The sequence below is a fragment of the Oncorhynchus mykiss genome, chromosome 7 (assembly GCF_013265735.2).
Source record: "Oncorhynchus mykiss isolate Arlee chromosome 7, USDA_OmykA_1.1, whole genome shotgun sequence".
NCBI lineage: Eukaryota > Metazoa > Chordata > Actinopteri > Salmoniformes > Salmonidae > Oncorhynchus > Oncorhynchus mykiss.
The window spans coordinates 38,429,864-38,442,946 of NC_048571.1; the positions used below are offsets into that span (position 1 = coordinate 38,429,864).

General features: G+C 42.9%; 1 protein-coding gene across 2 annotated transcripts in view; it reads right to left on the reverse strand.

The window, feature by feature from the left end:
• Nucleotides 1–13,083, reverse strand: part of LOC110527714 (copine-5) — a 195,640-nt gene that overhangs the window by 125,834 nt on the left and 56,723 nt on the right. The window contains exons 4-7 of one of the 2 annotated variants that reach the window (XM_036983206.1): nt 12,850–12,953; nt 10,901–10,940; nt 8,991–9,005; nt 8,611–8,687 (exon numbers count right to left, since the gene is read on the reverse strand). In XM_036983206.1, coding sequence (XP_036839101.1) covers nt 8,611–8,687; nt 8,991–9,005; nt 10,901–10,940; nt 12,850–12,953 — 236 coding nt within the window. The remainder of the gene's footprint in view (nt 1–8,610; nt 8,688–8,990; nt 9,006–10,900; nt 10,941–12,849; nt 12,954–13,083) is intronic. The other variant, XM_036983207.1, reaches the window with a different exon arrangement.

Consider the following 13,083-nt stretch of genomic DNA (forward strand, 5'->3'; position numbering starts at 1 on the left):
GCAAAATCTACAATGGAATGGTTCAAAAATAAACATATCCAGGTGTTAGTATGGCCGAGTCATAGTCCAGACCTGAATCCAATCGAGAATCTGTGGAAAGAACTGAAAACTGCTGTTCACAAATGCTCTCCATCCAACCTCACTGAGCTCGAGCTGTTTTGCAAGGAGGAATGGGAAAAAATTTCAGTCTCTCGATGTGCAAAACTGATAGAGACATACCCCAAGCGACTTACAGCTGTAATCGCAGCAAAAGGTGGCGCTACAAAGTATTAACTTAAGGGGGCTGAATAATTTTGCACGCCCAATTTTTCAGTTTTTGATTTGTTAAAAAAGTTTGAAATATCCAATAAATGTCGTTCCACTTCATGATTGTGTCCCACTTGTTGTTGATTCTTCACAAAAAAATACAGTTTTATATCTTTATGTTTGAAGCCTGAAATGTGGCAAAAGGTCGCAAAGTTCAAGGGGGCCGAATACTTTCGCAAGGCACTGTATCTGATTCAATGTATCAAACCTAATTAGTTAGCAATCAAGTGTGCTATTGTTGGGCTGGAACGGAAGTCTGCTCACCCAGTAGATCAGTGATCAGTCGAGTGAGGTTGGCCACCTCTGGTTTTGACAATTTTTTTTTGTTCACCTGAAATGATGCTTTAGTAGTAATAGCCTACTTGTTACTAAAATGTCTAGCCTTGACATACGAGTCAGCTTACATGTACGCTTTGGAATTATATGAAATAGTGTTGGTTCTTTGAAGTTGAGTGTTTAAACTTGTTTTAATTGTTAACTTAACTATATTTCAAGACGAACTAGTGTCGATGTTGATTAATCACAGATCACAATCCTGCAGCAGAGGGGAAGGGAATCTGTCTCTAATATGTCTGTGTTTCTGTGTTATATTCTCAAATGAACATGACCTTTTTGTTCAGGCATAAGCAATTCTTTCAGGATATCATCCATGTGAACCCATTTTCTAACTGATGATGGCATGCAACGCCAGTGCCGCCATAGGTCTATAGCAGTTGTTCCCAACACCAGTCCTTGGGTACCTCCAAAAGCACAAACACACCTGATTCAACTCGTTGAGGGCCTGATGATTAGTTGACAAGTTGAATCAGGTGTGTTTGTCCGGGTCTACAATAGAACTGTACTGTTGGGAGTACTCAGGGACCGGAGTTGGGAACCACGGTCCTACAGTATGATGGCAATTGCCTTATGGGCATTTGCAATGCACGCCTTGGCATTGTGCATCTGAAGTAGAGGATAGCTTAACACACACGTTGTTTACACGTTTCAGCCATGTGTCCTCTTATTTCTTATAATCATTATACTTGATGTTGCACATGCCTTGTGCGGAGATGAAATTGTTTATTGCAAATCCAACCCTTGTAATCTAGGCGGTGAAATGTCTGGAAGCAGGAGATAATGGGATCCTTAGCTTAAAACATACAACTTCTACTACCACCATGTTCAATGCCAGATACTTTTCTACCAGAAGGTCTGTGTGGTACTTGGAGGTGCCAGTGTGATAATGAAGATGATTTGCCTAAGACTACCACAACAATTACATTGTCTATGCTGAATGTGTTTAAATTGTAAAAGAAAGACAATAAGCAAAGCAGAGATTACCTTTTCATTTTACCCATGTTTACAATATAAACAATAGTCTTTAACTCTTTCAAAATTATATTATATATATATTCATACACTTTTGTCATGACGACAAGGTGAAGGTGCTCTCTACTTGAATGGCACAACAGTATCATTCAGACTGTCCAAAGCACAGAATATGACAACACTCGTATAACTGGGATGTCTCCTTTTATATCTGTAAAATAACACAGTAGAAGTAGAAACTGATGCTGCTGCAGCATTGCTCGTCTTCACAGTGGGAATCCAGTCGACATTTAAAAAAATAAAATGTTTTAACTAGGCAAGTCAAGACATAGGTGTCTTGATAGAGGTCAGCTGGTGAACCTACAGTACATAAGCAAATGAAAAGCACACCTGGTGTTAGAACTTCAGCATCACCTACACCATCAGGACACTTACGTGTTTGGTTGTGCTTAATTCATTCATATGTTTTAGTGTCATATAAAGATTAAATCCATTGTTGGGCAACCGATCGTCAACATATCAGGTTGTCCTATCCCATTGAGGCCTTTGTCCCATGCTGTAATATCCATACATTTCCCCCTCCTCTTATGAACAAAGTTATCAAATTATCATTGTGTTATCACACAAATATATGATAACCACTGGAGTATGTTTGGACAATAATGTCCTCCAGGCTATATGGATGTCATATTGTACAATTTGCATCTCCCCTTTTCATGATCATGGCTAGAAGGGATCCAGCTTTTGTCAAATGAACGTAATATTTGACACTTCATAGCAGATTAGGAGGATTTACGCAGCAGGTTAGGAGAATTAGGTCAAATATAACCTTTTATGTGTATTTGACAAAAGCTGGATCCCTTTTAGCCAGGACCCCTTTTCGGTCAAGATTTCATGGTTGCGTTCAAGACAAAGTCATTTTTAATGATCTGTTGTCAATGTCAGTAGGGTAGGCCTAGACTAACATCATATTAAAAAATATTCTGCCGATGTCGCTTCTCCAGTCACATAACGTGCAAGTTAGTAGAATTGCATGAAAGGTTTATTAAAAGGCAACATTTTTCCCGTGCAAGGGAAAGAAACATCTCTGATACAGCCTGTAAACGTATGCCACTCCACACTTATTAATAGCCAAAATTATCCCTATCCAATCTACTCATCACAGTAGGAATAGTAGTCTGCATTAGTCTGCAAATGCGATGTTAGAGGCATGCAATCTTTTGTTATAAAAGATCATTTAAAAAAAATTGCTTCCCCAAAACTTAACTCAAGCGACAACATGCTGATAGCTAGACAACAAGCTATTGAGCTAGCTAATTTTGGCTAACTTAGTGTTGATGTCAACACTTGGTTAGTATAACAGCGAACCTAAACTCAAAATCAATCAGACTTGATTTACCAGTGATGAAATTATCATAGCAAACCATGTATTGACAACTGTCTGGGTTCAGGTTTTGACGGGCAAAAAGTTTTCACTTTTCTGACAGTTCTGGAGTTTTTATCTCATTGGTGTCACCAATCGTGTTTCATGATTGCGGGGAATCTGTAAACCTTTTTTCCCCCGTTGTCTCTCCTGCCTGGTTAGAGCAGCCGAATACTCGACAGAAAATGACCGTGGAGATTAATCAACTAGCTTCAGGCACTGTTATCATGCAGTTTGGGGTAGCCACTCAGCTGTTGTCAGAATAAATAATGCGGTAGCCTTCCAAAATGGCCTCCAGGAGGCATTCTACTTCATCTTCAAGCCCTTTATATCGTAAAAAATCATTACATCTAAAATGAGCTTTTTGGTTTTAATTTAAGATTAAGGTAAGGCATAAGGTTAGCACTGCGGTTAGAGTTAGGGTAAGGTTTAAAATCAGATTTTAAGAAGATACATTTTAGAAATAAGCAGTTTATCCATAATTATGACTTTGTGGCTGTGGTAACTAGTGACAACTGACTGGAGTACCCATCTTAGCTAGCTAGCAGAGGGGTACAAAAGAGGCGGTACACAGATGCATATCTCATACAATTATATTTGGGTCTAGTCAATGACAACACGTGTTACAAAGTAAATACCTGTGTCAAATATATCTCATTGCATTACATGCTAGTGCATAACATCTATAGTTGTGTTTTTTTGCATAGGAAAGAGGAGTCACCCATCAAGCTTGGATACACATTTATGTAGCCTAGCGGTTAAAAACGTTGGGCCAGTAACTGAAAGGTCGCTGGTTCGAATCCCCGAGGCAACTAGGGCTGCAGTCCAAACTCAAAGTAGACACCCATTGGCCCTCAGCCCTTGAATGACATTTTACAACGTCACATCAGAGTGATTCTTAAATGAGAGTGATGGCCTTGGTGGAAATCTTGAAGTAGAGGTTAAAAACAACCAAACTAAATAAATTTATGTACCTAGCTAGCTAACGTAAACTCACCCCATTCCGTACAAATGTGCGCAACCGCAACATTCAAACGAGTCTACAAAGAAAACTAATGGGACTGTAGGGACTGTGTTGACTTCAAAATCGGGGGTGTGAACTAGGTTTCTATTCAAGCGTTGATCGACATGGTAATGGCTCTATAGTATTGGAGAAAAGTTTTTAAAAACTGACCCTCCGCTACATCTTGACATGTCATGTCGTAATGTACGCATAACGCAACTATTTCTGTCTTACAATCTCTCTCCACCTGGGTTCGAGCCCAGGCCTTGCCGCCACCGGCCGCGACCGGGAGGCCCATGGGGCGACGCACAATTGGCCCAGCGTCCTCCGGGTTAGGGAGGGCTTGGCCGGCAGGAATGTCCTTGTCTCATTGTGCACTAGCGACTACTATGGCGGGCCAGGCACAGCGCACAAGACTCTCACAAACACTATTGTCATGACTTCCACCAAAGTCGGTTCCTCTCCTTGTTTGGGCTGCGTTCGGCGGTCGACGTCACCCGCTTTCTAGCCATCGCCGATCCACCCTTAATTTTTCCATTTGTCTTGTCTTGTTTTCCTACACACCTGGTTTCAATTTGCCAGCAGCATACCCCCTTGCATACCACTGCTGGCTTGCTTCTGAAGCTAAGCAGGGTTGGTCCTGGTCAGTTCCTGAATGGGAGACCAGATGCTGCTGGAAGTAGTGTTGGAGGGCCAGTAGGAGGCACTCTTTCCTCTGGTCTAAAACGAAAAAAATTCCCAATGCCCCATGGCAGTGATAGGGGACACTGCCCTGTGTAGGGTGCCGTCTTTCGGGTGTCCTGACTCTCTGAGGTCATTGAAGATCCCATGGCACTTATCGTAAGAGAAGGGGTGTTAACCCCGGTGTCCTGGCTAAATTCCCAATCTAGCCCTCAAACCATCACGGTTAACAAATAATCCCCAGTTTACAATTGGCTCATTCATCCCCTGTAACTATTCCCCAGGTTGTTGCTGCAAATGAGAACGTGTTCTCAGTCAACTTACCTGGTAAAATAACGGATAAATAAAAATTCCCTCAGTATTAGACGTGCATATAACCCTCTGTTCCCCCCCATGTCTGTGTGTGGAATTGTTTGTTGTATGTGCTTGCTAGACTGGTTTGCGCTGGGTTATGTCAACCCACCTTCTATTTAGTGTTCTTAGTGCCATGTTTTTGTTCGCTGAAATAAAAGGCTCCTTTGGCTACCGAACTTCTGCTCTCCTGCGCCTGACTCCCTTACAGCCAGTTACGCATACCTATCAACAATGGTGTTCTTTGTTTTGCTCATTGACCCCCACAAGTGTCCCGTGACTAGTCTGAAGGTAACCCATAGAGATGAATGGAAGTATGGAGGTAGTTTTGTGCCATCAAAAATAAGGGGTTAAATATGTGTCCAAAAAACTAAAATATACACTGTATTTCCTGAGCCTTCAAAACCTGATTCCTTATGATTTATTTTTTTACTGCCTTTTTTGCAATTTATGAATGTGTTATTCAATGTGTTTCTATGGGTATAGGTAGTAGAGGCCAAATTCAATATATTTTTTTATACCTAAAGGGGTCCTAAAATTCAAAATCAAATAGTTAAATGATCCATGGTATGACCATCTTAAAACAATTCCATACTGTACATTAGCTTAAGCCAATGGCTTGGACTTTTAGAGGTTTCATTTCAAAGCCTCCTTCAGATTCTTATTAGACATGCAATGTCTGTTTTAATAAAGCAGCTGTATACTTGGAGTGGGGGGGGGGGATGATGTAGTGTTGTACTTGAATCATGAAGTAAGCAAACAAACTCCCACGATTGCCACTTTGACTCTCGTCACACATTCTTCTCCCCATCTCCTCAACTAACCACCTCAAATCACACTCTTCATGCACTCCCACTCGTCCCCACTTTCACCCATGTCACATTCTTATCCCCTCTTTCAGTTCTGTCATATAGGCCCCAACCTAATCTCTTGTGGACAGATCTACATTAACATAACTGGTTCATCTCAGCCTATATCGCCCTTAAGTCTCTAGAGTTTTTGTTGGTGACGGAGACACGGATTACCCCAGAGAACACTGCTACTCCTGCTGTTCTATCGTCACTTGATTAGTCCAAGAGCATCTGGTCATCGCGGTGGTGGCACAGGGCTACTCATTTCTCCTGTGGAGATTTTATCTTTTCCCCCTCTCTCACATCCTCATTTGAATGTTGTCACTGTCACTTGTCCACTCAAGCTTTACATTGATGGCATCTATCGCTCAGCGGCTGGAGCGTTCCTCAATGAGCTTGACACCTTGATAAGCTAATTTCCCGAATATGGCTTGCCACTCATCGTAATGGGTGACATAAAACTACATCTCACTACAACCCCCCCTTCGTGTCTTTGATCAATACTTTGTTTATTTTTCTCTCCCTCCCGCCCTCTCTCCTCCAACCCTACCCACTCAGCCGCTATCCAGATGGTCATGCACCATCGCAACCTTTGCTCTCTCTCTCTCTCCTATCCTATCATCTCTTCCTTCTGTCTCCTGATTCTGCCTCTATGACCCTACTCTCCTCCCTTTCCACATCCTATGACTCTCACTGTCCCCTTTCCTCCTGGCTGGTTCAGCCATCCCCTCCTGCTCTGTGGTTTAGTGACTCACTCCGAGCTTACAGAATAGGGCTGCGGGCAGCTGAGAGGTCATGGCGGAAAACTAAACTTACGGAGAACCTTCTATCACTTTAAATTTCAAGCTTCTGCCTCTAATCCTCCCTCCTTAATCCTCAACCTCCTCCCCCTCCCTTCTCCCTCTCCATGGGCAACTTTGTTAATCACTTTGAAAAGAAGAGACTTCTTTTGCCCCCTCTCTCTCCATATGCAATCTGGCAACTTGTGATATCCAATCGCCCAAGAACCTGCCCGCTCGATCCCCATCCCCTTCTCCAGACCATCTCTGGAGACCTCCCATTCCTCATCAACTCATCCCTGACCACTGGCTTCATCCACTCTGACTTTGAGATGGAAAAGTCGCTCCCCTCCTCAAGAAATGAAGACTCGACCCCTTTGACGTCAACTACTACAGACCAGTATCTTCTTTCTTTTCTTCCCAATACACTTGAGCGTACTATCTATTGCTAACTCTCCCGTTATCTCTCTCAGAATGATCTTCTTGACCCTAACCAGGGGCTGGGCATCTCAGGCTCTGCACACTCTTGGATTGCATCCTACCTGGGAGGTCACCTACCAGGTGACGTGGAGACATCTCAGCTTGGATATCGGCCCACCTCCTTAAGTTCAACATTGAAAAGACAGAGCTGCTCGCCCTGCCGGAGGAGACCTGCCCGCTCCAAGACCTCTCCATCATGGTTGACAACTCCACTGTGTCCCCCTTGTAGGTGTAAAGAACCTTGGCGTGACCCTGGTCAGCACCTTGTAATTCTCTGCAAACATCAAAGCAGTGACTAGCTCCTGCACGTTCCTCAAATTGGAACCAGCGCAGGTCCTAATCCAGACATTTGTCTTCTCCCATCTGGACTACAGTACTTCAACCCTGTTGGCTGGGCTCCCTGCTTGTGCCATCAAACCCCTGCAACTTATCCAGAATGCTACAGCCCACCTGGTGTTCAACCTTCCCAAGTCACCCAACTCCTCAGCAAACTCCACTGGCTTCCAGTTGAAGCTCGCATCCATTACAAGACCATGGTGTTTGCCTACGGAGCAGCAAAAGGAACTGCCCTTCCATACCTTCAGGCTATGCTCAAACCACACCCCAACCCGAGCACTCTGTTCTGCCACATCTGATCTCTTGGCCATTCCACCTCTTCGGGGGGTCAGCTCCCGCTCAGCCCAGTCAATGCTCTTCTCTGTCTTGGCACCCCTAAGGTGGAAGCAGGACAGCAGAGTCCCTGCCCATCGTCCGAAAGCGTCTGAAACCCTACCTCTTCAAAGAGTATCTTAAATGAATCCCAAGGTGCTATTACTACTAATTGTTGTAATTCTGGTTCAGCGCCTCGCCCCCTTTCTCTAATGACAATAATTTGTCAGAACGAGTACAATTTGATTTATTTTTGTTTCTTTCTCTCTCCTTCTACTTCCCTCTCTGTTTATTTCAAGTAATCTTCTTTTCTCATTCTTTTTCCTTTGTATGTCTTTCTGTCCCTTTTCTGTCAACATAGTCTCATTAGAATATGTAAAAAAAAATACATTTAAAAAAAGACTCTACAGGAGTAAAACATTCTGTCTATTCTCATTATCACACAATGACAACCAACAGCCTTGAAATGGACCCAGCAGTTTTGGGTAACAGCAGGGGGTCCCGGCAGGTAGGTACTTTTCAGGCAGGTACTTCAGCAACATTAGGGGTCCAGAAAAACAATCCCAACTGACACAGGTGGAAAACAAGGCTGTGTGACTTTGCCACAACAAGAGCAAAAGGTAACAACAAGCAAATTAGCGGGGATCAGAAATTTCAGTACCATGGACAGGCGTTCACCACCACAGAACAGTGGACAGCGGCCAACTTTTCATCCGTAATGGTCTCATTTAGGACAACAGCGGTTTGAAAAAAAGTTATGATATTATCAGAGAGACTCACCCCAGTGGTTTCTCCAGTCGACTGGCAGGTGACCCCACGATCTCCCCCAGGGTACAGAACACTTGACCCAAGAAGTCCTGAGAGGGGGAGGAGAAGGAGGGAGAGAGAGGGGGGAAGAGGGAGGGAAGAAGAGACAGACAGGATGGAGGAGGTATAGGGTTACAAAAGGGAAACAAGGGGAGAGGGGAAGTAAACAGGGATGAAGGGAGTTGGGGAGAAGATTGGACAAGGTGATAGCGAGAGCGAAAGAAAGGAGGGAGGTAATATACTGAGGTTATTAAAGTGTGTTACATGCATTACAGCTGTGTGTGTTTTCTGTATCTAGCTAAAATATACTATAGCTACAGTACTAAAAGAAAAGGAAAGAGGCAGAGACGTACGTTGAGATCAGAAGGCTTCCAGAGGGCAGGGGAGAGCAGGCAGCAGGGTCAACAACAACAACAACAGAACACATCATGTACACACAAACACTACAATACCCAGAACACCTAGCACCACTCAAACCAGGAAGTGTAGCAGGAGAGAATACAGATTAGGTGTCATATAAGAGCTGTAACAAAACATCCGGGAGGAATAGAATTCATGAAAATCATGCAATTGGAGATATGCAAATCTTCTCTTTGTATGCAAATGCCTCAAATAATCTGTTAGACTGTTTTGATCCAACAAGTCTCCCCAGCGACAGAATGTGAAGATTGTTATCCTCTTATTAGCAGTCAAATAGTGACACGATGATTCACACATCCTGTTTATCCAATTCAAATGCACTAAAGCATTTCATGATCAATTCTAGTCTAGTTGAGGACACAGAAGGTACATTATTCTACAACAGTAATCATCTGCATATGAATGTAAATCCTGCACCAAAGCAGTGGTGGAAAAAGTACCCAATTGTCATACTTGAGTAAAAGTAAAGATACCTTAACAGAAAACGACTCAAGTAAAAGTGAAAGTCATCCAGTAAAATACTACTTGAGTAAAAGTCAAAAAGTATTTGGTTTTAAATATACTTAAGTATCAAAAGTAAAAGTATAAATCACTTTACATTCCTTTTATTAAACAAACCAGATGGGATAATAATATACATATACATATATATATATACATATATATTAAGGATAGCCAGGAGCACACTCAGACATCATTTACAAGCGAATAATTTGTGTTTAGTTAGTCAGATCAGATCAGAGGCAGTAGGGATGACCAGGGTGGTTCTCTTGAGAAGTGTGTGAATTGACCCTTTTCCTGGCCTGCTAAGCATTCAAAATGTAAGTACTTTTGGGTGTCAGGGAAAATGTATGGAATACAAAGAACATTATTTTCTTTAGGAATGTAGTGAAGCAAAAGGAAAAGTCGTCAAAAAAATGTAAAGAGTAAAGTCAAGTACAGATACCCCCAAAAAACTACTTAAGTAGTACTTGAAAGTGTTTTTTTACTTAAGTACTTTACACCACTGCACCAAAGCCTACCACCTTATCCTCCAATGGAGACGTTTCTTTATAATTGCCCAATTGTTATTTTGCACTGGACCCAGGCATACTGAACATACAGAAGGTTTGCCCTACTGTATGGTCACGGAGCCATTGTATGTACTTGTAGTAACAACCACATTGTATGAACAAACAAAAAGGTTCATAACATTTTCATGCTGTATATTTGGATACCTGGATGGTTCTTTGGGGGGGAAAGGGGGGATACCTTGTCAGTTGTCCAACAATGTATTCAACTGAAATGTGTCTTCCTTCCGCATTTAACCCAACCCCTCTGAATCAGAGAGGTGCGGGGGGCTGCCTTAATCCACATCCACGTCTTCGGCGCCCCGGGAACAGTGGGTTAACTGCCTTGCTCAGGGCAGAACGATAGATTTTTTACTTTGTCAGCTCGGGGATTCGAGCCAGCAACCTTCCGGTTACTGGCCCAACGCTCTAACCACTAGGTTTGCATAAATCCATGAAGGTAGTTTGTTGACAGAACATGCAACATGTAGCAGGCACAACTAATCAAACCATGCAACTTCACGATCAGACCAGAGTCATAGATAAGGAGAGTTTGGCCAATCAGAGTGCAGGATTCTCATGTTTCATCTCTCTGGACATTCCATCAGTTGTCCATGATGAGTCCTACGCTTCTAGCCCTGATCATTTTGTTCAGGAAATTCTGTTAACTTATATTGATCAATGATAACTTTGAAAAATCAATGGTTTCAAGTCAGTGGTGTTGATTATTGTTGGGAGTATTGGCCAATACCTGTTCATCTGTGTCTGTAGGTCTGAGAGGGTGTGTCACTCACGTGTTTGGACAGGTCTGGGCTTTTAGAGTCCACATCATATCTGGAGGAGAGATAGGTAACACAGGTTACATGTGCGTGTGTGTGTGTGAGCGAAAGAGAGAGCGAGAGAGAGAAGGAGAGAGAGAAAGGGATCTCTAACGAGGCCTCTGGTAGATGAACTTTCTCCGTGGCTCATTACTGACATCCATATAATCCAGCGTTTCCCAAAACTCTGTGTTCGGGACCCCAAGGCATGAACGTTTCACTTTTTTAACCTAACACTACAAAGCTGATTCAAAATGATCAAAGCTTCATGATTAGTTGATTATTTGTGTAGTGCTAGGAAAAAAAAACGAAACGTGCGTGCCTTGGGGTCCCGAGGACCCGAGTTTAGGAAACCCTAATCTAATATTTCCACATCTATCAATGTACGTGAGTAAATGCTAAGGGGGTCGTATTTCATCTTGGTTATCTATTTCACCTTCCTATTAGTGGGAAGATATCTCACCATTGGAGGCTAGTTGTTCATGGGCCTGATCACCTGCACGTGAGTGTAAAGGCCTGCACCAAAGCCCGCCACCTTATCCTCCGTTTCTTTAGAACTGCCTAATTGACCTTTGACCCACTGTATTTTGTTGATGCATACACGGGTATCGATGACGTAATGCATTACAGATGAGGCCTGTACCATGTTTTGACTGGTTGTTTCTTAGTGTCTCAAAGCTCAATTTGAGTGGTCCGCAATGCGTTTCTTATTCTCTCCAGCTGTGCTCTGTGTCACTGTGTCACTGTGGAGGGACACTTGAATACATTTCTCTAAATCCTTGAACATAGAGACATCAAGGAGAAGGACATCCACTTTGTGAGCCCTGTGAAGATGAAACAGGCCGTGATACAATAGACCACTACAGCCCAGAGTCAGACGAGAGCCGCACATGCAATAGCATGTGACGCAATACAGATCATGAATCAGGATGACTCAGATTACCAAGGGTCATCACCTCAGAGCAAAAGGGGGTAGCTTCTTATTATGTCCGACTCTGCGTACTTCTACACTATACAAATTGGGGTAATCATATACGTCTGACAGGGTTGAATTGAACCTCTATGGGAGGTCCTTGCTCCTCCATTCCCCTCTGTTCTCGCTGGATGGGACTGGCTGAGGATTGAAACCAAAGCCACATGTGTTTTTATCTCCCTACGTTTTTATCATAGAAGTCATAGATCACTATAACTAACTGTTCACAGTTAAACTCCAAAAGATAAGATTCATAATGTTCTGTGAATATTATATTAGCTCGCCATATTCCATCATCGCCCAGCCATTTGCTGTTATAGTTTTCGTTCCAAAATCCAATCCTAGCCCTGTTATTGCACTACCTCCTCCTGGATACATTATGTGTGAGAGAATGAGACAGCTGTGTGCCAACCACTATCGTGTCTGTCTGATGTTTACTATTGATGACTAAACACCATTCGAAAGGAGAGGAAACCGTCTCTAGGATTCCTCTCGGTGTGAACATGAGGCCAACAAGGAACAGAATAGTCACTACAGTATAATGGAACGTGTCTTTTTAAAATTTATTTGACCTTTATTTAACTAGGCAAATCAGTTAAGAACACATTCTTATTTTAAATGACGGCCTAGGAACAGTGGGTTAACTGCCTGTTCAGGGGCAGAATGACAGATTTGAACTTGCAACCTTTCGGGTACTAGTCCAAAGCTCTAACCACTTGGCTATCCTGCCGCCCCAATACGGTTCTTCTTGTTTGCTTTGACAATGTAAGTCCCTACACTTTCCAAGCTAATATAGCCTCTTGAATTGAATTGAATGGGGAACACAGAGAGGGGGAAAGAGAAAGATACAGAGACAGTGATACAGACAGAGAAAGAGAAAGAAAGGGAACAGAGGGAGGGTTGTCATGTGGGGACTCATCAGGGCCGGTGTTTAAAAGAAATAATCACTCACAAGTCAAAGCGTAGATTCTGCTTCTCCTCAAAGAAATAGTCCAGGATGTACTTCCTGACAAAGTCTGGGTTTAGAGTGTTGTCAATCACCTCTGTTCTCCCAAACTAGAGAGAGAGAGAGAGGGGGGGGGGAAGCATTATTCAGCATTATACATATCTATCTCTCTCTCCGACATATACACACCTGTCAGAGAGAGAGAGAGAGAGACAGAAGAGGGATGATTAGGAGTATCAC